Here is a 23094-nt window from a genome sequence, read left to right as displayed (position 1 = left end):
AGTATTTATTTATTTATTTATTTTTATCATGCGTTTACTTGTGAAGTATTAAGGTCTATACAAACCATTTTGTTCATGAATTAATAATAATAATAATAATAATAATAATAATAAATTGCTTTCCCCGTGTTTTAGGGAAGCGTTTGAAGACGAAGGCATTCATTTTTGTTCTTGAAAAAAAAAATGAGAGAAGAAGAAGAAGGTGCCCGAGCACGACGGCCGGCACGTGAATTTTGTTTCTCCGTCAAAACGACAACATGCAACGCACGTCCCATTTTCTTCTCCCGGTCGTCCACCCAAACTAAATTCCGGGAATCCAACATCGATCCCCGATGTTGTTCGTGGATTCATTGATTTAGTGCAATCAATATGGTTCGAGAGGAGCAGTTAAGCGTGCGGAAAACCAGATCCTTCAATTTGCGCAAAATATTTGACAGACATAATAATTTGTCTCCCGAGAAGGGCAAAGAGGAGGCCGCCAGGGAGAACAAGCTACAGGCTGCCAGGAATGACGTTGTTCAGCAAGTGTCGCCCGTTTCTCTATGGCCGATGGACGACGATGGTGGTGGCTGCAGGAGTGAAAGGCGTATTTCAGGTAATCCGCAATGATATACCGTCATAATCATAATAATGTCTGTTGTTCATCGATTGGATTTCTGGAGAGCGGATTCGTTAAATTTCAAATGGACCAAGGCAAACCCTAATTGTTCTTCTGCAAATATTTGTTCTAGATATGGAAGTGATGAAGGAAAAATTTTCGAAACTGCTTCTGGGAGAGGACAATTCAGGTGGAGGGAAGGGTGTTTCTTCAGCTCAGGCCCTTTCCAACGCCATCACGAATCTCGCCGGTAGACCTATCGATCTCATATCAATAATCTAATTCTTCAACTTGCTGCTTTAATGTTTTTCTTCGATATACACCTTCTCTGGTTGAAATCTTTGCAGCTTCTGTTTTTGGAGAACAAAGACGGTTAGAACCAATGGATCCTGAGAGGAAGGCGAGATGGAAAAAGGAAATCGATTGGTTTTTATCTGTTTCGAATTACATTGTTGAATTCGTTCCTTGTCAACAAAAATCAAAAGACGGATCGAATATGGAGGTAGAAAATTTAATCTCGCCTTTCCATAAGATGCTTAAGTTGAGAAATTCAAATGATCCTTCTTGTTTGGTAGGTAATGACAACACAACAACGGCGAGACCTTCGGATGAACATTCCGGCGCTTCGCAAGCTCGACAGAATGCTCCTGGTAAGAGCATATACATATATATATATATATATCGACACTGCATTTGCTCCGCAGGAGTATTGATTGCACATTTCTTCGGAATCTTCATCATGCTTCATACGACTGGAAATGGCGCAGGAAATTCTCGACAACTTCACCGAGGAGCAAGAATTCAAGTATGTTTCCAGAGATGCAGATAAGTCCAAAGAAGGAGGACAATCGAATGACAAATGGTGGTTGCCTAGAGTGAAGGTTCCTGTGGGAGGCCTTTCCGAAGAATCGCGACAGTTCCTGCTGAAGCAGAAGGAAGGTACAATTCAAGTCCTGAAAACATCAATGGCAATCAATGGTCAAATCCTCTCCGACATGGATGTCCCCTACAATTACATTGAATCCCTCCCTAAGGTAAAAAAAACTATCCTGCTGAACAGAGCAAAGTCTAGCAAAGATTGATGAATGCTGTTTATATTTGTGATTGTGCATTTTGCAGAATGGAAGAGAAAGCCTGGGCGACTTGATCTACAGAAGCATCACCGATGAGTGCTTCGATCCGATGGAATTCCTTTCGGGTGTGGACTTTTCATCGGAGCACAAAGTTGTCGACCTGAAGAACAGGATAGAAGCATCCATTGTTATATGGAAAAGGAAGATGCACCACAAGGAAGGAAAATCTTCTTGGATAGGCTTCGAGCGGCGAGAGATTTTTGAAGAAAGAGCTGAGACAATCTTACTCCTGATCAAACAGCAGTTCCCGGGGATTTCCCAATCCTCACTCGAAATATGCAAAATTCAGTACAACAGAGTACGCCGCGTAGCATTCTTTCTTCACATTTTTATGCATTGCAAACGCTCATCGAATTTCTATAGGATGTAGGCTTGGCCATAATGGAGAGCTATTCCAGAGTGCTCGAAACCTTGGCGAGCACGGTGTTGTCTCGAATTCAGGATGTCCTGAATGCTGATGCTCTTGCTGGAGATCGTTTGCTTGCTCGCCAGAAGTCGGGGGATTTATCTCCATCCCCGACATTGAGTGACATTTCAAGCTCTGCTTCCAGTGGTTCGGAGAGGTGTAGCTCGGCTGCAGGGACCCCGTCTTCTTCGAAGACGCCGACGCTGCTGGATTTTATTGGGTGGGATCTGGAAATACCTCAGGAAGTGAATAAGAAGGAAAAGATGGTTACAAAACCTGCTAATATTAACACCAACAAGAAGGTGTCTTACCTTGAGAAGATCGAGATGAGCATGTTGACAAGTCCTACGGCTCGCCATTGAAATTTTGAATGAAGCCATAGAAGAGGTGTAGTTTTATTATTCAGCAAGGCTGCTCTGCTCTGCTCTTCCTTCCGTGTTGATGGCGGATAGAGAAGTTTGCAAGTGAATTTTCGTTCAGTTATGGTTTTTAGGGATTGCAGATGATTGCCATTGTTACAGTGACAGTGCTAAGTGAATGCTGTAATTTGTGTTAATGGGCTGTGATGAATGTAGGTATTCAAGATTGATTAGCTTATGGGAATAATTTCTATTCTAGTGATGGTGGATTGGCAGCCTTATTCAAAATCTGCCCACGTGTCTGGATGGAAACGGGTTTGGTAGGATCCGGACCGCTCATTCTATTATTGGGCTCTATCTAGGCCCAGTAGTAGACTTTAGGGTTTAGGACCATTACAGTTGAATTGGGCTGGGCCATACGAATATTTCGTTATTAATTTGACGGGTTTATTTATCTACATAGGGTCCACCAACAAAGTCAATTTCGCAGCTAGAAACATGGTGAGGGGGTGAGGGAGGGCCTGCCCCTGCCCCTTATTAAATTATGCATAAACTACGTAACAACTACTTCACATTTTCTTACCACAATTCAAAAATATCATGCGTGTATATATATAATAGAGTTTGAAACAAAATATTTCGTTTCAATATTTTATATAAATAATTTATATTAAAAATAATATTGTTTATAAATAATACAAAAATATAAATAAATTTAGGGTCTCGATTAGCCAATGCCGGTGGGGGCGGCACCAAGCACCGCTGGATGGGGGTGGGGGGCCGGGGCCGGCTCCGGCAGTAATATCATTAAATTCCTCGCAAGCTCCAGGATACATAAATACCATTAAATTTCCGGCCTACAAAAGGAGGACATACATATTTATACATGGACATACACATACAGAATTGGTGTAATTTTTACATCATTAATAAATAAATAAATAAATAAATACAAATTAGGCACGACAGGGCAGGGGATTCCTTGCATGCATGCAAGAACTAGCTACCTTCTTTTAAATTTGAATTTTTAGGTTTAGACGTACAGTTCAATTAATTGCACCCCCCCCCCCCCTCCCCACACACACACACTTATTATAGATACACATGTCTGTATGTATAATTGTGGTAGAGGATAACATGGGAAATCAAAGTGAGAAGCAGATAGATGGATCGAGACTCCTGTGACTGCATTTATCGCAACCTCACTTCATTACATTTATATATATAGTACTTTCATTCTATATCTTAATTATTTTTTGATATTTTTTTTAATTGAAAATTGATTGTTATAGTTTTTATATCAAATGTCATGTATGACTGCCTATAATAATGCACAATATTAAAATTTTAAATATGTATTTAATTATTAAATATCATAGCATCTACATTAGCAATATTATTTAATTCATATAGTTTGCGACTTTTAATACATACATGCATAGATCGTAGGCATAATATAATATTTATAGTTGAGAATATTTATTGCCTTAAATGCTTACATTAAATACAACAAACTATTAATTAGTACACATTTGTAATTTATTAATAAAACCATTGAATATTCCTTAACACTACAATATTCTCCCTTTATATTAATTAATCAACGCCTCGGGTTTTATTATTTTTATAAAATTCAATGTATATCTTAAATACACAAAAGTATAAAACAATCTTAAATTTAAATATGCATAAAAATAATAATAATAATAATAATAATAAAATCTCGAATATATCGAGTTGTTATTCAAAAGGTAGAAATTATTAATTAAGGAGAGGAATTTATTTATGTTTTTAAGGTAGGACAGGAGGAAGGCCTCATAAATCCACTCCAACCGTAACCATTTTCTGCCTCAGCAATAAATTCAAATTTATTTTTCACTGAGTAACCAAATTTTGACATTTTTGAAAATAAATTTTAGAGTAGCCCAAAAAATTCCCCTCCCAAAGATTCTAAAATATAATCAACTATCATTACCTACGAAGAACACATTAACAGTAGTGGCAATAATTGGATTGGATTGGATTTCGATTCTTGGTCTTCTTCGAATTCCCAAATATGACATTGACAAACCCAACCAGAGGTAGTTGCTGATTTCAATGGCTGCTGTACTACCCTAATCACCCTAATCACTGCTAAGTAGAATCAAAATCAGCAACTGAAATACGCATTAATGCCGTACGGACCCCGTCTGCAAATTGGAGTTAATAAATGAATGACCCGACTCCACTCCACTCCACTCCACTGTTGGCGGACGGAGAGAGAAGAGGTCAGTCAGTCTCAAGTCTCAGAGAGAGAGAGAGAGAGAGAGAGAGAGAGAAAGAGAGGGAGAGTTAAATCATCGGCAGCTCGCGAGGCGAACATAGGTCATTTTCTGATTTTGCGTGGATCTAGGGGATCTTCTCATCGGCGAACACCTTGCATCGCTTCAATTTCAATTTCAATGCCGGTGAGTCTGAATTTTGGAGAAACGGTTCGTCGATAGGTCTGCATCGTCTCTTGCTTTTTCTACATTTTCTGTTGTTGTTGTTGGTGATGGTTGGGGTTTCGAGATTGTTTTTTTGCTGGTTTGCCCCCTTTCGTCTTCCCCTTGCTCTGTCGTACTGTGTTTCTGGTGATTTTGTTTTTATTCTGCATATACTTTCGCTTAAGGCTGTGGAATTCTTCGTTAAGTCAGTAATCTCTGTTCGATCTCTCTCTCTCTCTCTCTCTCTCTCTCTCTCTCTCTAATACGCCATTTTTTAAATTCAAATCGAGATGCAAAAGCAAACAAAACATGGCAGAGTATATATATAGTTGGATTGACATTTAGATATGCCGAAAGAATTTTCTGTCTGTTTGTTCTTCACCTTCACGGACGGCTTATTTATCATTGTTTGTTTTCTTCCATGGATTTTTCAGCTTCTGCAGGATTGCTTGCATTTGTCACCATCCACTTGCTCAATTGAATTCTGATGATGACGATAACCTAAATATATATATATACATTACATTTGGCATATGACAAATGTTCGTCCTTAGAGCGGCTGAAATTCGATTCGATTCAATTCGTCACTAATTTGACTCTTCCTTGTGGGGCTTCTTTCAAATATGCCTCAGGACAGCCTGAGATCTACTGTCTACAGATCATTCGTAACCTGCGACGATCCTAAAGGCATCGTCGAATGCAGCACTCCGATCAAAAGATCCAAAGCCAAAATCAAAGATAGCCATAGGAGAGGTAGTTCGAGCACCTCAACATCCTGCGAGGAAGAAAGTAAGGATCTACAAAACCTCTCCTCGTATCAGATCAAAGAGGTCTCCGAGGAGGCTCGGAAATTAAACAATGTCATTGGGTCGTGGTCGTCTCACGAATCGAGCAAGTTCATCGCAAAAGACCTGTTGAAAGGAGCTCTTCATCTGCAGGAGTCTCTAATGGTGCTCGGGAAGTTGCAGGAAGCTTCACAAATTGTAGCTAAATCGAAGAAAGGGCGGAATGTAACAACTCGATCGATGGATTCTAGTCGATACGGAGATGACGACAAGAAGATGTCCTGCCTGAAATCTGACCCTTCTTCCCGGGATTGCTACGACGAGCTGAGGGATGTAATAACCGAAAGCTTTGCCAGGCAAAATCTGTTGCCGAAAGTCGATTCTCTCGACAGGAAAAGCTTGGATTTAAGTATGGATTTTCCCTCCAGCAGTTCGAGCCAGTCGTCAATGATTCCAGGGCACTCTTCGGAGTGTTCTCCGCTCGAGTCGAGCGTTCGACATGGCAAGTCGCGTGGTTCTAATTTGATCGCCAAGCTTATGGGATTGGAGGAAGCGCCTTCGAAACCGTTTATTAGTCCTGTCGGGCATAAACCCGGAAAGTTAACAAATCCGAGGAACTATTTAGTCGATATCGACCTGGCGAGGCCGAGGAAGCCTCTGCCGATGGTCCAAAAATCGGTTACGGAAAGAAGAACGTTGGAAGAAATGATAGAGACAATGCAGTTTAAAGGGCTGCTTGGGAGAAGCATCGAAGGATCCGACCATGGTGATGATTTTCCGGGTGTTTATCAATCAAGAGGACGATCATCAGCTGTTGAGGATCCACCGATTGTGATCATGAAGCCTCGGCAAGTGCCTGATCTTCGAGCAAGAGAGTTTGATTCAGATTATGAAGACAAACCTATTGACAGTAAGCGAATGTCTCGAAAACAGGCTGAGGAATTTCCGTATAGAGCGTTCGATGTTGCGAGAGCACGAATGAAGCTCTACGAGATGAACGAAAAATCTACGATTGGGACAGCTCCAAAACGAAAGATCAGAGAGAATAAGGAGGCGTGGCTGTCGGGAGAATCATCTGCAAGACTCGTCAAGAAAACTCCGGACATCCAAAATAGTACGTCGACGAAGATCAACCATTGCAAGAGCTTGCCTGCAAAAGTGCAGGGAAAAGGATCCGTGAAAAAGATCGACAACAAAGAGGATTGTCATAAAAGAAGACCTGCCGGAAATGGCGACAAATGTCTAGAACCTGCTAAAACTCCGGACCAGGCGAAAACTACGACTTCAAAGACTATCAAAGCTGCAAGAGGATCTAATGTCGGAAAAGTGCAAGCCGTACGAGGTGAAAAAACGGCGAAAGAAAAACACATGAAACCAAAATCTTCAAAGTCGGGTATCCCTGAAAACACTTCACCGAAAAGTAAACCTCAGTGTAATGCTTCGGCTGCTCCGGTAAGTCCATCATCGACTTGTCTTTCGTGTGTATACACTTACGCCTGTATCAAAAGCCATAAGTTAGCGAACAATTGCAGGTTGAAAATATGCAAATCGATCAAAATTCGCCTACCTGCGCTGCGAGTTGTGTCCCGGACTCAGCAAGGAGTTCAACATTAGAAGAAACCATCAAGCAAGCGACGAATCCTGTGCCAGGTAAACTGCTGAACACCATACATTTCATATATGCTTGGATCAAAATCCAGAAGTTTGTAGTTTCTTAACAATAAATCATAAAAAAGTTACCCTCTTTGTACTGCAGATGAATTTGGAGATGCATCATGTTCTTTGTGCGAATCTTCTGCGCCAGCCATTACGGTTGATGTTGAACATACTGAATATCGAATATGCAGCACTCCTGCGCCAGCCATTACGGTTGATGTTGATCATACTGAAGATCGAATCTGCAGCACTCGCGGTATCTCAAATGGTTGCAGGAACATGAGCAATACAAGATACCTACTTCTGAGCAGCAAGTCGTTTCTCAACCTCGCAACGAAGATCTCCGGCACCAAACTTTCAGACTCTACAATCTCGCCGACAACTTGGTTCCCTGCCAGCGATATCCAAACTCTTGACGCCTCCGTTGTGCTCGACTGCGCTGAAGAAATTCTGGAACACAAAAGGCATCACCATGGAAATGCATTAAGATGTGGTGGCTTATCTCTCGGTCAGCTGGCGGAAGAAGTTGCCAACGAAATCGAAGAACTGAGGAGCTACAGCAAAGCGTGTGGTGAATCAATTCTATCAGATAGAATAAACGCAATGATGAGAAAGGATCTAAGCTCAAAAGGAGGAGTAACAGGCAATTGGGAATTGGGATGGAGGAACTGTCTCAGTGTCGATCAAATCAACGAAGTAGCGATCGATGTAGAGAAGCAAATATTGAGCCAAATGATGGAGGACATTGTTGCACACCTTATATTACAGTGCATATGCTAAGATTGTGGCCAAAAATGTCACAAAGAGCATTTCAGTATTGTTGTATAGGGAAGGAAAGGAATCTAATATATATATATATAATACTATGAACTTGTTCTCGATTCTTTTCACTTTCTGAATTGTCTCCAACGATTTTGAGCTTACCGACGAGAGTATCGAATGAATCCTTCCTCTGGTCGAGAATGAGCCACAAATGTCGGATTCATGTTGGGGAAACTTATTAGCACACAGAGACTGACTCAGAATTATACCTTTCGTCACTATCAGCCTCGTGCTACTGAATTCAATCAACGAATTTCATGGACGACTGTTATCTCCGAACTGGCTTCAGATGGCGAGAATTCAGAGAGAGCTTTAGGAGAAGCTGCTCATCTGTTTCGCTCTGGGTTAAAGCCCGATGATTATGGTTTTGTCCATCTAACCCGTGCTTGTGCCAATGGCGGTCGGTTTTCGAACGGCGTACAGCTCCACAGTCTCATTCTGAAATCTGGAATCGACTCCAATCTCTTCGTCTCTACAGCTTTGGTTGATTTTTACGTCAAGCACCAACAGTTGGACGATGCTCATCAAATGTTCGACGAAATGCGTGACCAGAGCGTGGTGACTTGGAACACTCTAATTTCAGGTTACGTTCGTTCCGGGCAGTTCCGCAGAGCCTTGAATCTGTTTGTTCATCTGGAAAAGTCGAATATTTCTGCCGATTCGTATTCGTTCACTGCAGCTTTGTCTGCCTGTGGGCAGCTGAGATTAGTGCAGTTTGGAAGATCATTGCATTCCAAGGTTGTGAAGCATGGCGTGGACTGCAGTGTTTACATTTCTAATTGCTTGATCGACATGTATGGAAAATGTGGGTACGGATCCATGGCCATGGAAGTTTTCGAAGAAATGGCTGAGAAGGACATTATTTCTTGGAATTCAATCCTCGCAGCCCATTGTAGAAATGGGGATCTTGAACAGGCGTTTGCTATATTTCGTCGGATCCCGGACCCCGACACGATCTCGTACAATGAGGTCATCGATGGTGTCGCCCGGTTCGGAGTGTTGGAAGATGCTGTTGGCTTTTTGTTGCGAATGCCAAGCCCGAATTCGTCTTCTTGGAATGCAATAATTACAGGATATGTAAACAGGGGCCGGGGAAGAGATGCTGTCGAGATCTTCACCAGAATGCGAGCGAGTAGAGTTCATACGGATGAGTTCACGTTTTCGAGTATACTGAGTGGCATTGCCGGATTATCCAATATTACCTTAGGAATTTCAATGCATTGTTGCGTGATCAAGTGTGGTTTGGACAGCCACGTTGTTGTGGGGAGCGCTCTCGTCGACATGTACTTTAAATGCGGGAAGGTGGAGGAAGCCAAGAGGCTGTTCCAATGGCTGCCGGAGAAGAATTTAGTCACCTGGAATGCTGTGATCTGCGGGTACGCGCACAATGGCAATTCGAAGCGGGCATTAGAGCTCTTCGAGCAGATGAAAACAACACTCGGCTTGCAGCCAGATGAAATCACTTTCCTCAATGTTATATCGGCGTGTTGGCACAGTAGGCTGCCTCTAAAGACAGCGCACGTGTACCTTAGAATGATGATCGATGACTACTGGATGGATCCCATGCCGGAGCATTGTTCGTTGATGATAAAGATCATGGGGCAAGAGGGGGATGTGACCAAGGCAGTGAAGATGATTACGGATTTGGGATTCGATTCTTGTGGGATCGTTTGGAAGGCTTTGCTCGGAGCTTGTGGGACGAGCGGGAGCGTGGAGGTGGCCGAGTTGGCTGCTGGGAAGGTGATGGAGTTGGAGGGTGATGATGAGTATGTATACGTGATGCTGTCGAATATTTATGCCAGCCATGGAAGATGGGAAGAGGCGAGCTGCGCTAGGAGGATGATGAACGAAAGGAAAGTTCGGAAAGAAGTCGCTTACAGTTGGGTCCAAGCTTGAAATTGAATTATGCTACGATAACCTTTCGATTGATGCTTTGCTCCTAAGAAAGTTGTCTTCCATTGCTGCAGGCCTGCAGTCAATCAAAGATGCAAAAGAACATAATGCGTCGCTATTCAGGGCGAACTCAAAATCCTGTTTAAGACATTGCAATGAAGGAATGGCAAATTCAAAATTAAACATTTTGCAATTTGGGGAAGGGAAAAACCAGCTCTGATGGTGTCCTTATGTACAAACAATAGAATAAGAAAAAACTACCAATGTTCAAGCAAAACTTAAGACAATTGCCGTGATCCAACAGAGTACGAGAGACGGAAACAAACAAATCAACCTGAATAAGTCATCAAGTGCTCATTGTGTACGTAGAAAACATATGCCTCCAGATTTCAGTCGATCAATTTCCCCCGGCTAGTATGATTGAGCATAGGATTGTTGTGATTTCACACTAATAATTTAAACTTTACCTCCAGTCCCGGATACAATTATGCGAAAAAAAAAACTCGAGGAATGTGCCACTGGGTGGATGAAATCTTGACATAGTTGAGGCATTCAAGTGGCCCATCCTCCTTGCAGCAACCTCAACTTCTATCAGGTCTGATTCTATTTATTTGATTACTGGTTGAATCCAGGGTTGACAGGATTTGAGGCATCGACATGCCACCAGACACAACAATTTCTGCAGTGAGAGAGAACAGGATGTCAGCAGCATGTAATGAACATCGAAATAATAATGAACATCTAGAAATGCTGGTGAACAATAAGTTGTAAATTGTCACTTATCCATTTAGGCAATTTTAAGTTCGACCATAAGATTAACTAAAGGGAACTCAACATGCAAGATTCTATCATGTAATGTTAATAATAAACAGGAAATAAAGGATAAGGGCAGGCATATCACTATAGTTGGTAACAAAGGATGATCACTGACGGATAGAGCGCATTTCTACAATTTAGAACAATATCTGTAGAAAACGAACTACTTATGAAAATTCCTGGATAATTTGGAACTTCAATTTCACTATCAAATAGACGAGTACTTTGGGGTGGTTCAACATCACATCATTTATGTGGATGTCCTAATATATTGGAAGACCACCCCAAGGAGATCGTTGAAAAGCTGAGAAAAATAAAGAACAAAAACAATTGATGCCACCCCACTTTGTCAAGCTCCAATTCCATCCCCTACTCAACAGCAACCAACTCTAAGACCCCATCCTCTCCTTTCCAGGGATCCATGACATAAGAATAAATTCCATTGCCATTCCTTGCTACGGATCCCCACAGCCACCTTAACAACCAATAATTTCCTTTATCTTCAACCTTTAATGCTTTCACACATTCCTTCTACCCCTTTAGGCTGTTTCCTCAATTATACCATACCAACTTAGGAAACAAAGACCTGGGATAACAGCGAGAAGCAACCAATCTCTAGGAATACCATTACTACAACAAAGTCAGACTACATGGAAACCCTTTTGCTTGGAAAAGGGTTATATCTCTAAGGATATTCAGCTAAAAATGGCTTTCAGTGTAAACAGTGACATAAGTTGTCTTTTATATTTGAGACGCTGCCCTAGAGATGAAATTAGGGAAACAGACAGCATAGTTAAAGCCGTGGGGCTTCTGAAGTAGAGAACATAAGGAGCAATACTGATGGATTGAGATGTAGCTATGTTTTTCCAGTATGCGATGCCTTTTTATCAGAGCCACTAATAAAACCAGGTTCAATAGCATCTTTTTATATCAGCATCAAATAGTGGAATAGTCAACTTACCAATTCCTTCTCGGACAGACAAGTTTGGCCTGATAACATCTTTAGCATTAACCAGAAATATATCACCAATGTAAAGATGATTGGTTGGCACGTACACACAGCATAGCTCTTCCTCCCCTGAATAACTCTGGAATAAAGGGAAAAAAGGGAATTCTTTGAAACACACTATATAGACAAATAAAAAGTTTCAGCCTTTGTTATTGAGTTCAAGAATTCATCAATTAAAGGCTGATGAATATCATCTAATGAATTCCAATGAAGCGAGAAATTTAAGGGTATGAAATCTAGGAAGAAGTTTGTACATTCAAAACGAGCAACACCAGACCTGCAGCACAACTGATGAAGTGATGAACCCAAACGCATATTCACCAATACGGGGATGTCTTATAATAGCCACTTCCTTGAAAGCTTGTGTATTTTGATCTGCAATATCCATAGTAGAAGTGTTCATTACTCATTTCTAACAAAGAAACAAAGACGGGAAAAACCAAGCAAACCTGGAGATATGGCAGCACTAATCTGTTTAGAGGCATTGTAAATATGACGTACAAATGGCATACGTTTGATAAACCACTCTCCAAGGCTTAGAACAGAAGCCCCCAACCATGATGACATAAATACTCCAACCAAGAAGATAAAAGTAATTGAGGTCATAAATCCTAGACCTGAATCAAGAAACAATGGAGAGTTAACAGACTATAATAGATGACTAGCAGCGAAGATATGATTCCTATGTCAAAGATGTTTTGTATAAATTAACAGCCTATAATACTTAAAAATTAGCAACAGGGTGTTTATGAATTTTATAATCATTCACCGTTCAACATAATACAGCACTGCGCCTAAATGCTCGGTGAGCACCATCAGTCTCTAAAGATGCAAGACACATGTAAAATTAAACCAGAATGATCCTCAACTTTGGTAATGATGTGAATGAGTCATGCTTACCAAATATATCAATTCCAAGTTGAGCATAAATTGGCGAGAAGAATCCATCGACGAAATGAATGAACCACCAGGTTATGTAGAAAGTAACAGCAATTGGAAACAGAATGACACTGCAAAAGGACAAATAAGATAGCTTTACAATCCCATTTCAATCTTTAGACTTCTAACAAATTGTCATGCACAGGTAAATAAGGATGAAAAAGCTGAAATTAATCAGTGTAGAATTTCTCTCCCAGTCAGTGACTATGAAATAAGTTGATCATATAAAATCATGCAAGTAATGCGTTGCCATATGATGTATATACCTTCCAGACATTTAGAATAAATCCCAACTGGTTTTATTTAATTTTCAAGAAGGAACTATTTTAGGGGTACTCAGTCCATTCAACCTTTTCCCTTGGTGTGCTTTCAAAGAGATAAGTACATGCTAGTAACCAATTGCCTTTTGTTCTATCAGTAAGCAATCATAGAACCAAAAAAAAAAAAAAACAAACTGTAGAATATGCACTTAAAATTTTTCAATGTCATGTTAATGTTTGAGAAGAAAATAATTAAAAATGCCCAACAGCTTGGAAAAGAAAAGAGATCCACGTTTAGATACCAATACATTGTAATGATGCATATTTCAAAGGCAGCCAAAGTCCTAAGTCTATATAAAAGCAAATGAGAATTGAACACGGATAAAAACTTTCTGTGTACATGAACTATCTCACTACAGACTGCTCAGTGCCCCAAAAATTGGTTTCTTCAGAGAAATGCACAAAGTTAAATTAGTATAATCACGCAATAATCTTGAGGTAGGCAGTTAAAAACAAAAGTATTATATAAATCACCACTAAATGGATCTGGCCCCTCTTCCCAGCTTCATTCTACTGATAAATACAAAGATGTTTTAATCAGACTATCTAAAATCATTCATTGAATGATATGTTAAATTAACCAAAAGGTTATCGGAAAGAGAGATGAAAATTTTATAGTTTCATTAGATCTGAAAAGCCTGGATCCATTCTTCATATCTTCCAATTAGAATTCCAATGACCAGGTAGAATAAAAGACAACAAGCTCACCAGCCAGTCATGAACTTCTTTGAGGCCCAACTCCTCACAACTTTGTAAAACGTCTGCATGGGTTACCAAGACAAACAAATGTCTATTATTATTATTATTATCTGACAGAAGATCATCAAAGTTGTAAAAGCAAAAACCATTCAAGAACTCCATCAATTTGAGCTTGCTCGCATGACTCAAATTTGTGAATCACTACAAGCAAAATTAAGAAATAAAGATTCAAGCGTCCTTGTATGCTATAACCAGGTCAAGCCGGCAGTATATAATAGAATAGAAGCAAAAAGAAACCTATAAAGAGTGTTCGTTCTTCGGCACCCTAAATTAAGCAATTCTCTCAAGTTAAGGGTACTCTCCTAAATACAAAAACTTCATTATACTATAAGCGATTCCCGATGAACACCCGTCTTTAATGCTATACATATATGCTGTTAAAATTAGAAACAATCAGTCAATTACCAGCAAGTTTCCAAAATAGGTTGATCCAGCTTACTCAACAAATTAAAAATTCTCATAATAATAACAAGAAAACGGGCACTGCAGCAAAACCCTAGAGAGAAAGCAGCAAAATTCAGAGGGAAATTAAAGCCAAAACGAAACTATACCTCTCGACCAGAATGGTGGTGGGAGGAAGAAGCCGATGCGGATGGCTTGGGTGAGGCAGAAGCAGATTCGTCATCCCGGCGGCGGTCAACGGGATCCCCAACCGGTATGAGAAGCTCGCGATCCCTTTCTCTGCTGCTGCTTGCCATCACGCCAAGAGATTTATCATCCCCCATCACCAGCAGCAGCTGAATTCCTTCCTCGAATCTTTCCCCTGAGTCCAAAAGTCTCAACGGATTCAGCAGCGCTCACCACTCTCCCTATCCTTTTCTCTCTCTCTCTCTCTCTCTCTCTCTCTCTCTCTCTCTCTCTGCCTGCCTTCCCAACTCAAAGTACAGTATGGTTGTGATTATAATTAATTGTTATTATTTGTTTGTTTGTTACATATACAGATAAATTAATAAATATAGGAACATGATTAACTGATTAAGCGTCACATAAGCCTAGTAATTTTTATTTTATTTTATTTTTCTTCTTCTTCTTTTTTTCTTTCTTTTTTTTTTCTTTTTTTAAGGGACGGGAAATTCAAAGTAATTAATTGATTAATTTAATAATACTAATTAAGTAAAAGAAATTGTGGGGTCCAGGTGAACTGAGCTGGACCCAACCGGTCATTCGGTCATCCTTTTGTTCTTTAGTGGACGGACACAGCCGGTATAAAAAGTTAACGGCGTGTTTGGTTTTCTACTAAAAATCCACCTTCTCTACGCACCACCGGCTGTATTTTTTAAATTTTTTAAAAGTTGCTGTGAGATCCTCTAATCCATCTACATAACTTATTTTGTCGAATTTAGTTTACAAATTGGATGCAAAATTTATTCTGAACATATTCTAAAAATAGTGGCTACCAATTCCCATACAATTAAACAAAAAATATATATATATCAATGATTGTCTTAGTCATTTGCATGTCCCCTTTGATATTTAAAAGAAGGTTTTCAACAATCCTTGATAACTCTTTTCCCAAATAGTGATCTAATAACTGGTTTGTTAGAAATTATCATGAATTAAATTTTAAGTTCAAATCTGTTGTGTTGAAATTGATACAACTTTTCTTGAGAAAACTAATAAGATTTTTGTGTTACTTCTACAGGATATGAGAAATAATTGATGTAGTCCCTACTATCACGATCTTAATTATTCATTATTAGTTGGTCTCACCACTGAATTAATAAGTTACTAATTTTCATACATAGGTTATCCACACTTACTAAATACATTTAAGCCTTTAGATCACTTAATATATAGACTAATCTAACTAATAACACAAATATTTATAGTTAATCCACAATTAAAATTTTAATTCGATATTGTTTACATCTAAATTGAACAATATATCCTTGCAAAATTAAGAACACTTGATAAGTGTTATCAAACTATCAAATCATCTAATATTGTATTTGGAGTTGTAATTTGTAAGGATTGTAACATTTGAAACTATCAAACTCATTTACAGTTGAGTGTGTGTATGTGTGTGTTTTTTTTTTTTTTTAATGACTGAAAATTTGCAACTGTTATTTTTAAAAAATAGTTAATTCTACGATAATATTATTTTAAAAATCGAAACTATTATATTAATTAAAATTTGAAATAAAAGTATTTTATCCATTACAAGCTTTTGTGCAACTTTTTTTTATGATTTTTGAGTTCTAGATAATTTTTCTATTAATTGAGCAACAATATGAACAAAACACGTGCATCCAAACACTGATTCAAATAATTTTATTATAATTATTCTAACTATTTTATTATTAGAAGTAAGATCCATTAGAAAATTTTCAATAAAAAGAAAAAAATTATTCCCCCGTCCCACATACTATGTCTACGTTACCGTTTCTGTCAGTCCCATATTCCATGTCATTTTTTTTAAAAAAAATGATTATACACTTTAATCGCATTTTAAACTTTTTATTTTTTTTAAATTTTAATTAAACTAATTATTTATCTTAATCTTAATTTATAATTATTTATATTATAGAATAATTATTTTCACTAATACATTCTTAATTATCTACTGATTACACTATTCCTAAAATATTGTGTGTACAGTGTAACAAACACTGCATGTGAAAAAGAGAAAGTATTTTCTTATTGAATATGCAGTCCTTATTGGCCACCTACACATATAGCCACTTTGTAGCGATAACTATACAATATGTGAGAGTGTTTATCTTCACAAGATGTTTTTGATTTATATATGTGTTTTGTTTTTATAACGTAAGAATTCGCAATTGTTACAAACTATGTGCAACAGATGAACCCGAATAAGTGTGTACAACTTTTAAATCAAAGTTATTTGCACATAGTAATTTTAATAAAATATCAAATCAATTTTATTTTTTTTTGTTATTGTAAGCATTCATATTATATATTAATATAATAATTAATATTAAAACATAAGACTATAATACATTTTTTTATGGAGAATAGTATACCATTAAAAGAGTATTTAAATAAAAATCAAAAGAAATATATTCCTATTTTTGGTAAATAAAACCCTACTTCCATGCATTACAAATAGGAGATGGGCTCAGTACGATGCGCCGCCAGGCCCAATGTGAAGAACTGAAACCCTAACTACCCGCAGCACATCCTCTATAAGAACAGCCATAGTCTCTGAATTCATCATCACAGCAGTAAGTGTAAGCGGCCGCCTCCGTCGTCTTCGTTGTTCGGGGAAGCTTGAATCCATTGACAACGTTTTGTGTAGCTTTCGACATATTTGGGCAATGACGATTGCTTTGTGATAGGTCTCGTTCGTCGTAATGGCATTGTTTTATGCCTTGACGACCATCCTGATATATCACCACCCATAAACTGAGTCCTCTCTCGCTGTGTTCAGGTTTTGGTACATCGGTTGATTTTCAATTCTTTGGATTTTCATATCGTGCCACCTCAGGGTATTTTCGCCCATTCTTGGTATTGATTGGGCGTTTTTAGCTACTTTACGTGTGCTGCGCCCTATGTGGATTGATCTACTCACCATATGTGTTTTCTGGGGCTCTACTTTGTTAGCTTTTGACTTTGATTTTTTTTTTTCCTCCATGGGAAGATTTTAACAAGTTTGAACTGCCGATGATGATTTAAGTGGAATCGTATATTCATGATAATTATATGATTACAACCACACTACTGCCTTCCTTCTGAGGCTATTTTTTACCCACCAAAATGTCACTGTTATGAATTTTCCTTTCTATGGATCAGTTCAAGGTTCCAACGATTATATCGAAAGTTTATAATTTTGCAGAGTGATGGACGTTTTTCAATGTAGTCTTGTTTCAGCAATAGAAAATGGGGGTCGTGTGATGATTCGAAGCATAGTTCAAATGATTCATTTGTGATTATAACTTGTATTAGTCTTTCGCTCCTATCTGATGACTCCTTTACTTGTAATATGAGTTTTTGTCGTGTAATTTTGGAGGTAGGTTTTCAATGAAATGAAACAACCTCCCTTCAGTTACTTGTTTATGTATTGTTGGGGCAATGATGATTGATATTTTTGGTCTCGTTCGTCGTAATGGTATCTTAATGATACCTTGACGACCATTCTGATATATCACCACCCATAAACTGAGTTCCAATTTATTCTTATTATTTCAAACAATATTTCTTGGCCAATGATTATACTTATTTTAATGACAAGCATATGTCCGAATCTCTTATGTGGACAGCCTAATCTTCTCAATGAGGCCACAAAATTTTAATTCATTATTATGATTTTCTTTTCGCTTTTAATTTTTAGTCAATTGATACTTCATATGCGAGCCAATGATGATTGGTGCTAAGTTATTTCTGACACCTCTTGTATGAGAGAAGCCTTTGCTGGCTTCTTTATGAGCACATAAAGCATCAAACTGAGCTGTTTTGGGGCAGACGTTGTTATGTTTGTATTCATGTTTACAACTGTCTTATTTCTTTTTTTTTGAAATTGTGTAAAGTTTTCTTATTTCGTGTCATGAGTAGAATTTCAGGCAACTACCTTCCATATTTAAATTGGTTTTGGTAGTGTTGATCTGCTCGTATATCATTATCTTTTGCTCTTCAGACTTACTGACTATTCACTTGAAGTTGGTCTAGTAAGCTCAAGGACATTTTTTTGTTTCAAAACATGGTTTTCTGAAATCAAGATTTTGATTAGAGCTTCTTAATCTGGTTGATTGGATTGACTTCATTTCCCTTCAACTCGTTCCCTTGAAGCTATAGTAAGTGTGCGGTCCTGTATTTACATCTTCAATCTACTTCCGTAGGCTGAAGAACACTGGGGCAGCTACATGTTAGTGACCATTTGCTCTTATTGTTAAAATATAATATGGGTTTATAAAATAAACAATATATCTTTTCCAGTTAACTTGGGTACACAACTATGATGAGCTCTACAGACCTGTAATGATTGCAGATATGATTGCAATTATTATGAACATCTAAGGGACTGAGTTGTATCATTAGTTATTTATGCAATAACCTTCAGTGAGTTAATTTGAGATTTTTAGCTTGTAATTCTGTTTGAAGATTTGTTGCTTCGTAGGCTTTTTGTCATTGTGGTTAGTCTGTTTTTCATTTTACAGGTAGCATTTAGCTATATCTGTATTAAAATTCTGTGTGATTTGCATTGTTTTCAATTTGATTTTCTTTTGTCAATGAGCTTCACTTTTTTAGGCCAAATGGTTGTGTTGTGAAACTGTTAGTATAACCATATTTCAAGTGAAGCAAGAAATTTGTTCCTCTCGCTATCCTGTGCTACTTTTATAGTGCATTAGGACGTTGGGGAACGATATTTATTTGGTAAATACAAATCATATTTTGATTTTGATTTATTTTGTTCCAAATATTTAAGAATACTATTTTCTTTTTTAGAAATCCCACTCATATTTTCGCCCTATTTATATTTCGGAATCTTATAGATGTATACGCACCTTCACTTCGTAGATGTTTTAAATGATCCCGTCATGTGTTTCTTAACATGCCTTGTATGTGTTGCAGCGTTACTCATCACTTTCAGTATATTGCTTCGATCAAGAATTAGCAAAACAGCAAAACTATGGTTATTCCTTCTGACGAATCCTCGGAAGCTTCCAGACAATTGGAATTGAGGGCTTTTTTTCTTTTGGCGAAGCGGTTGGTTGTAGATGTATCCGACTTTTAGTTGAAAATATGTTGTGGACAACCAAATATTCTTATCCACTAGCATATTGACAATGGGGTTTGTTTTTCATGTTCAGATCTTACTTGGCAGTATATTTTGGGTAATGTATTTTTATATTAATAATCAATTTATTTATAAGAAACATTTTTACAGTAATACTTCCTCTTTTCCATTTGAAATGATTTATTTAACAAGGTTACGTTGTTATTAATTTAGTAAATTTGATGTGTATTTAAATAATATAATTTTTTATTTATTTATAATTAAAATAAATTAATTTTATAAAAAATGAAAATATTAAATGTAGATAAAAATAGTTGATTATGGAGGGAGAAATATGAAAATTTTGAAGGAGCGATAGACACTTTACCGAAAATAGTAATTTTTCAATCAAAGTCATTTTGTCTGAATATCATTGGTTTTTTAATAGAATTTTATGTTTATGTATTTGAGGTGAATTCTAAGAAACCGTACAAATTGTGTAATTGTCAATAAAGTAGAAAAGGTATTCAAGCAATTACCAGAAAATATACAGTTCCCAAAATCAATACTGTAATGAATGTAACAAAATCATTGAAACAAACTCACTCCAAATTATATTTCTAAGCAGAAGTGCAGGTAGGTCAGTTGGGGCTTTAAAGAGGCCTAATTACGTACTTGTGCGTACACAGCCTCTTCGATAATTAGGTGGATAAAAAACATGTACTGAATTTTCTGTCAAAATCGAACCGGATGGGTTACTGTGCAGCAGCCACTGCACTTTCCTTGTTGTCGATTGTATTTGTACAGCCGTCTTCAGAAGCAACAGTGCCACCAACTCTATTGGGAGGCCAGTATCGAAATACAGATCGGCCGATTATGTTCTCTGCAGGAAGAGGACCCCTGATAGAAGATACATGCAAAATGCTTGTTTACACAGTTGGAACAACAATCTGATAATGTTTTGAGACTCTACATGTAATAAAACATTACCAGACATGCGAGTCGTAACTGTTGTTTCGATTGTCGCCCATGACAAAAACATAGTTTTTTGGTACAACCTGCAACAGGAATGCGCACAAGGAAATAACAAAGTCGGTAGAATTTAATACGAAGATACATGCACTCAAAGTTTAGTTTCTCTTTTGTTTCTGTCCAACTTTTAGCCTATTACTGAAAATGGCATTTAACGTGATATTTAGTGAAAGCAAGAAAGGAAATCACAAGAATAACTATATTCTTTCGAAATCGAAAGCTAAATAGAGTCAAACGGGACTTACAGTTTTATCCATTTCATACTTGGGGGCTTCAAGGATATAGTCTTCATTTCTAGCTATGCCATTTACAATCAATTTCCCATTATGAACCTGCATTATAAGAAAGAACATAAAAAGATGAACACATTTGAACATTACAAACTCATCACCAAATATTGAATATACTGAGGTAGTAAATCAATAAATGGTTCCTTTAATCCCTTGATGCACTTTTTCCCTTTCACTCAAACTGAAATATAATGATACAAACTTACTCAATTCATTAAGTTAATGAACAAAATAAATGACAAAGGATATAAGCATGTCAACAAAAAGAAATAAAGTGATGAAACTATAACCCTGAGAGAATAGCAAGCAGCAGTAAATTCACATATTACATTTGTAGAAAAAACTGAAAATCATCACAAAAGATAAAAAGATTACACTTGCCTCAAAATAAAAATGATAAATGACCATTTTCTTGACTCTATCCAACTAAATGTTCTCACACATGCTTCTAGGTAGAATAATACAGTGATCAATGGACAAACATAAAGTAACAAGACTAGAACCCCGTTTGGACTCCAAACAAATCATAATATAATCGAAGCTAAAACTGATGATGTTGTTTCTACGCTCCACTTCGGACATCCACTTTGATATTTGGCCACACACACTTTAAAATATAGACTCACCAACTTAACAGAGGGTTCAAGAGAAAATTGATTCCAGTGATAAAATAATGGAGTATCAAAAAGTACAGAACTTTTACTATATAACCTACCTCTACTACATCACCTTCTTTTGCAACTATCCGCTTAATAAAAACATCATCTGTGTAGCCAACTTCTTGAAGCACTGGTGGGCTTTTAAAAATTACGATATCATTGGGACAGGGCTTTCGAAAATAATACGAGACCTGAAAGGTGGAGACAAACATGCATAAAATCAAAGTACCATCAGCTGATAAGAGAGAAATTCATTAGGAAAATATGCCAACACTCAAGCAAGAAGAGCTCATCAACATAATAGGCTGACTACCGACAAAACTACACATGACGTCATTCTATTCAATCAAGAGACCACTTTCGTCTACATTCAATAGAATGCTTAATTCCCAATTCATTTTGTTCTCTCTTTTCCCTTAAAATATGAACCATGGAATCTTTACACATTGTGCATCTAGAGGTCATTTGTTCGCATAACCAAATCATCATTCTCTCATTTGTTTGCTATAACCATAACCGGCAGTACTCCGCCAACATAAAAAATTACACAAAGGGTGTGTTATAGAAAACTCTCATTCTGACTTGAGGGAATGCAAAAACATGTTAGCATTCAAGTACCTAATGAGTTTGAATCATCTAGCCACTAAAACATCTAAACCAAAAAAACATTGATTAGAGCCAATTCTGATGCAGAAATATGAGACCTTATCTTTCTGTTTCTTAAGATTGATTCCTGCAGTTCCCTAAATCCAAAATTAGTGAAGCAAATCAAGCCTCTACTTTATTCACCCAATTTCCAAGAAGAACACGAACGAATACATTACCTTTTCAGCCACAAGTCTATCTCCCACATCAAACGTGGGATACATAGACAACGATGGAATATATCTAGGCTCCGCCACAAACGACCGAAAGGCAAGCGACACGGCCAATGCCGCCAGGATCGTTTTTGCATCGTCCGCATTGAAATTCAGCCATTCCGGCAAAATTCCACTGCTCGTTTTTGTGTCCTCATCATCTCCACCCCCATCCCCGTCCCCTCCACCGTCGCCGCCGCCTCCCCCGCCTGTATCCTTGGCATCCAGCGCCGTGGTCTTAGCAGTCTCCTTGTTAAAACCATTACAACGAGGGACCCGAAAATTAGCCCTTGTATGTCTAGCATACCGTAAATCGAGAATCCCGGAGAGAGACTTGGAACGGTCAGAACTGAAATGTAGGGAACACGAAGAAGAAGTGAAATTGGAGCAGTTGGATTTTTTTGGGATGAGGATGGAAGGGATTCGAGGAATTGGCCATAGTTGAAGAGTGACCATTTGAGTTGATTAAACCCTAATTTTCCTCCTCAGGGTTCTTCTTCCTCCTTCCTTCCGTCTCTGCCTCTGTGAGCTGCTTGAATTTCAGCTGCGAGACAAATTTCAGGATAAAGGAATAAATAAATTACAATTATAATTATAATTTATTTCTTTTATAAATTAGCAT

At 37.9% G+C, this 23094-nt stretch overlaps 5 protein-coding genes, 1 long non-coding RNA gene and 8 other non-coding genes across 19 annotated transcripts; 12 read left to right on the top strand and 2 right to left on the bottom strand.

Moving 5' to 3' along the window:
- Positions 1-44: 44 nt before the first annotated feature.
- On the top strand, positions 45-2758 carry LOC127251802 (rho guanine nucleotide exchange factor 8-like). Its single transcript, XM_051275674.1, has 7 exons — positions 45-595; positions 732-848; positions 946-1100; positions 1174-1248; positions 1366-1632; positions 1718-2029; positions 2095-2758. The coding sequence occupies exons 1-7, from the start codon at positions 370-372 to the stop codon at positions 2497-2499; spliced, it is 1557 nt and encodes a 518-aa protein (XP_051131631.1). The 5' UTR covers positions 45-369; the 3' UTR covers positions 2500-2758.
- A 1867-nt stretch (positions 2759-4625) lies between these two features.
- On the top strand, positions 4626-8182 carry LOC127251678 (uncharacterized). Of its 5 annotated transcripts, none has more exons than XM_051275488.1 (4): positions 4626-4943; positions 5594-7198; positions 7279-7396; positions 7503-8182. In XM_051275488.1, exons 1-4 carry the CDS (start codon positions 4710-4712, stop codon positions 8180-8182), a joined length of 2637 nt encoding a protein of 878 aa, XP_051131445.1. In that variant the 5' UTR covers positions 4626-4709. The 5 variants fall into 5 exon arrangements, with proteins under 5 accessions (XP_051131445.1, XP_051131446.1, XP_051131449.1 ...); XM_051275489.1 differs by having other exon boundaries at positions 4627-4943; positions 5396-7198; XM_051275492.1 differs by having other exon boundaries at positions 4627-4979; positions 5396-7198.
- A 204-nt stretch (positions 8183-8386) lies between these two features.
- On the top strand, positions 8387-10337 carry LOC127251679 (putative pentatricopeptide repeat-containing protein At5g47460). The gene is made up of 2 exons (XM_051275493.1): positions 8387-10103; positions 10192-10337. Exons 1-2 carry the CDS (start codon positions 8387-8389, stop codon positions 10335-10337), a joined length of 1863 nt encoding a protein of 620 aa, XP_051131450.1.
- Positions 10274-14851, bottom strand: LOC127251680 (protein LIKE COV 1-like). Of its 2 annotated transcripts, XM_051275494.1 has the most exons (7): positions 14512-14850; positions 13910-13962; positions 12843-12952; positions 12392-12559; positions 12220-12317; positions 11895-12021; positions 10274-10796 (listed from the first exon to the last, which is right to left on the bottom strand). In XM_051275494.1, exons 1-7 carry the CDS (start codon positions 14683-14685, stop codon positions 10699-10701), a joined length of 828 nt encoding a protein of 275 aa, XP_051131451.1. In that variant the 5' UTR covers positions 14686-14850; the 3' UTR covers positions 10274-10698. The 2 variants fall into 2 exon arrangements, with proteins under 2 accessions (XP_051131451.1, XP_051131452.1); XM_051275495.1 differs by lacking the exon at positions 13910-13962 and having other exon boundaries at positions 14512-14851.
- A 2209-nt stretch (positions 14852-17060) lies between these two features.
- On the top strand, positions 17061-19808 carry LOC127252080 (uncharacterized). Its single transcript, XR_007839020.1, has 2 exons — positions 17061-17351; positions 19490-19808. It is a non-coding gene; the product is annotated as an uncharacterized LOC127252080 (long non-coding RNA).
- On the top strand, positions 17234-17334 carry LOC127252289 (small nucleolar RNA Z43). The gene has a single exon (XR_007839058.1). It is a non-coding gene; the product is annotated as a small nucleolar RNA Z43 (small nucleolar RNA).
- On the top strand, positions 17580-17660 carry LOC127252282 (small nucleolar RNA U83). The gene has a single exon (XR_007839051.1). It is a non-coding gene; the product is annotated as a small nucleolar RNA U83 (small nucleolar RNA).
- On the top strand, positions 17803-17892 carry LOC127252287 (small nucleolar RNA snR60/Z15/Z230/Z193/J17). Its single transcript, XR_007839056.1, has one exon. It is a non-coding gene; the product is annotated as a small nucleolar RNA snR60/Z15/Z230/Z193/J17 (small nucleolar RNA).
- Positions 17988-18087, top strand: LOC127252288 (small nucleolar RNA Z43). Its single transcript, XR_007839057.1, has one exon. It is a non-coding gene; the product is annotated as a small nucleolar RNA Z43 (small nucleolar RNA).
- LOC127252281 (small nucleolar RNA snoR1) lies at positions 18273-18370 on the top strand. Its single transcript, XR_007839050.1, has one exon. It is a non-coding gene; the product is annotated as a small nucleolar RNA snoR1 (small nucleolar RNA).
- LOC127252283 (small nucleolar RNA snoR77) lies at positions 18479-18602 on the top strand. Its single transcript, XR_007839052.1, has one exon. It is a non-coding gene; the product is annotated as a small nucleolar RNA snoR77 (small nucleolar RNA).
- On the top strand, positions 18866-18948 carry LOC127252286 (small nucleolar RNA SNORD25). Its single transcript, XR_007839055.1, has one exon. It is a non-coding gene; the product is annotated as a small nucleolar RNA SNORD25 (small nucleolar RNA).
- LOC127252285 (small nucleolar RNA snoR136) lies at positions 19150-19286 on the top strand. The gene has a single exon (XR_007839054.1). It is a non-coding gene; the product is annotated as a small nucleolar RNA snoR136 (small nucleolar RNA).
- A 352-nt stretch (positions 19809-20160) lies between the features above and the next one.
- On the bottom strand, positions 20161-23035 carry LOC127252181 (chloroplast processing peptidase). The gene is made up of 5 exons (XM_051276250.1): positions 22440-23035; positions 21672-21806; positions 20912-20998; positions 20625-20692; positions 20161-20534 (listed from the first exon to the last, which is right to left on the bottom strand). Exons 1-5 carry the CDS (start codon positions 22926-22928, stop codon positions 20390-20392), a joined length of 924 nt encoding a protein of 307 aa, XP_051132207.1. The 5' UTR covers positions 22929-23035; the 3' UTR covers positions 20161-20389.
- Between the last annotated feature and the right edge of the window lie 59 nt (positions 23036-23094).

Source organism: Andrographis paniculata, unplaced genomic scaffold (assembly GCF_009805555.1).
Source record: "Andrographis paniculata isolate CXL003 unplaced genomic scaffold, ASM980555v1 Contig45END, whole genome shotgun sequence".
NCBI classification, from domain to species: Eukaryota; Viridiplantae; Streptophyta; class Magnoliopsida; order Lamiales; family Acanthaceae; genus Andrographis; species Andrographis paniculata.
Note: the sequence above shows the minus strand (reverse complement) of the source record. Positions and strands in the feature narration are given on the sequence as shown.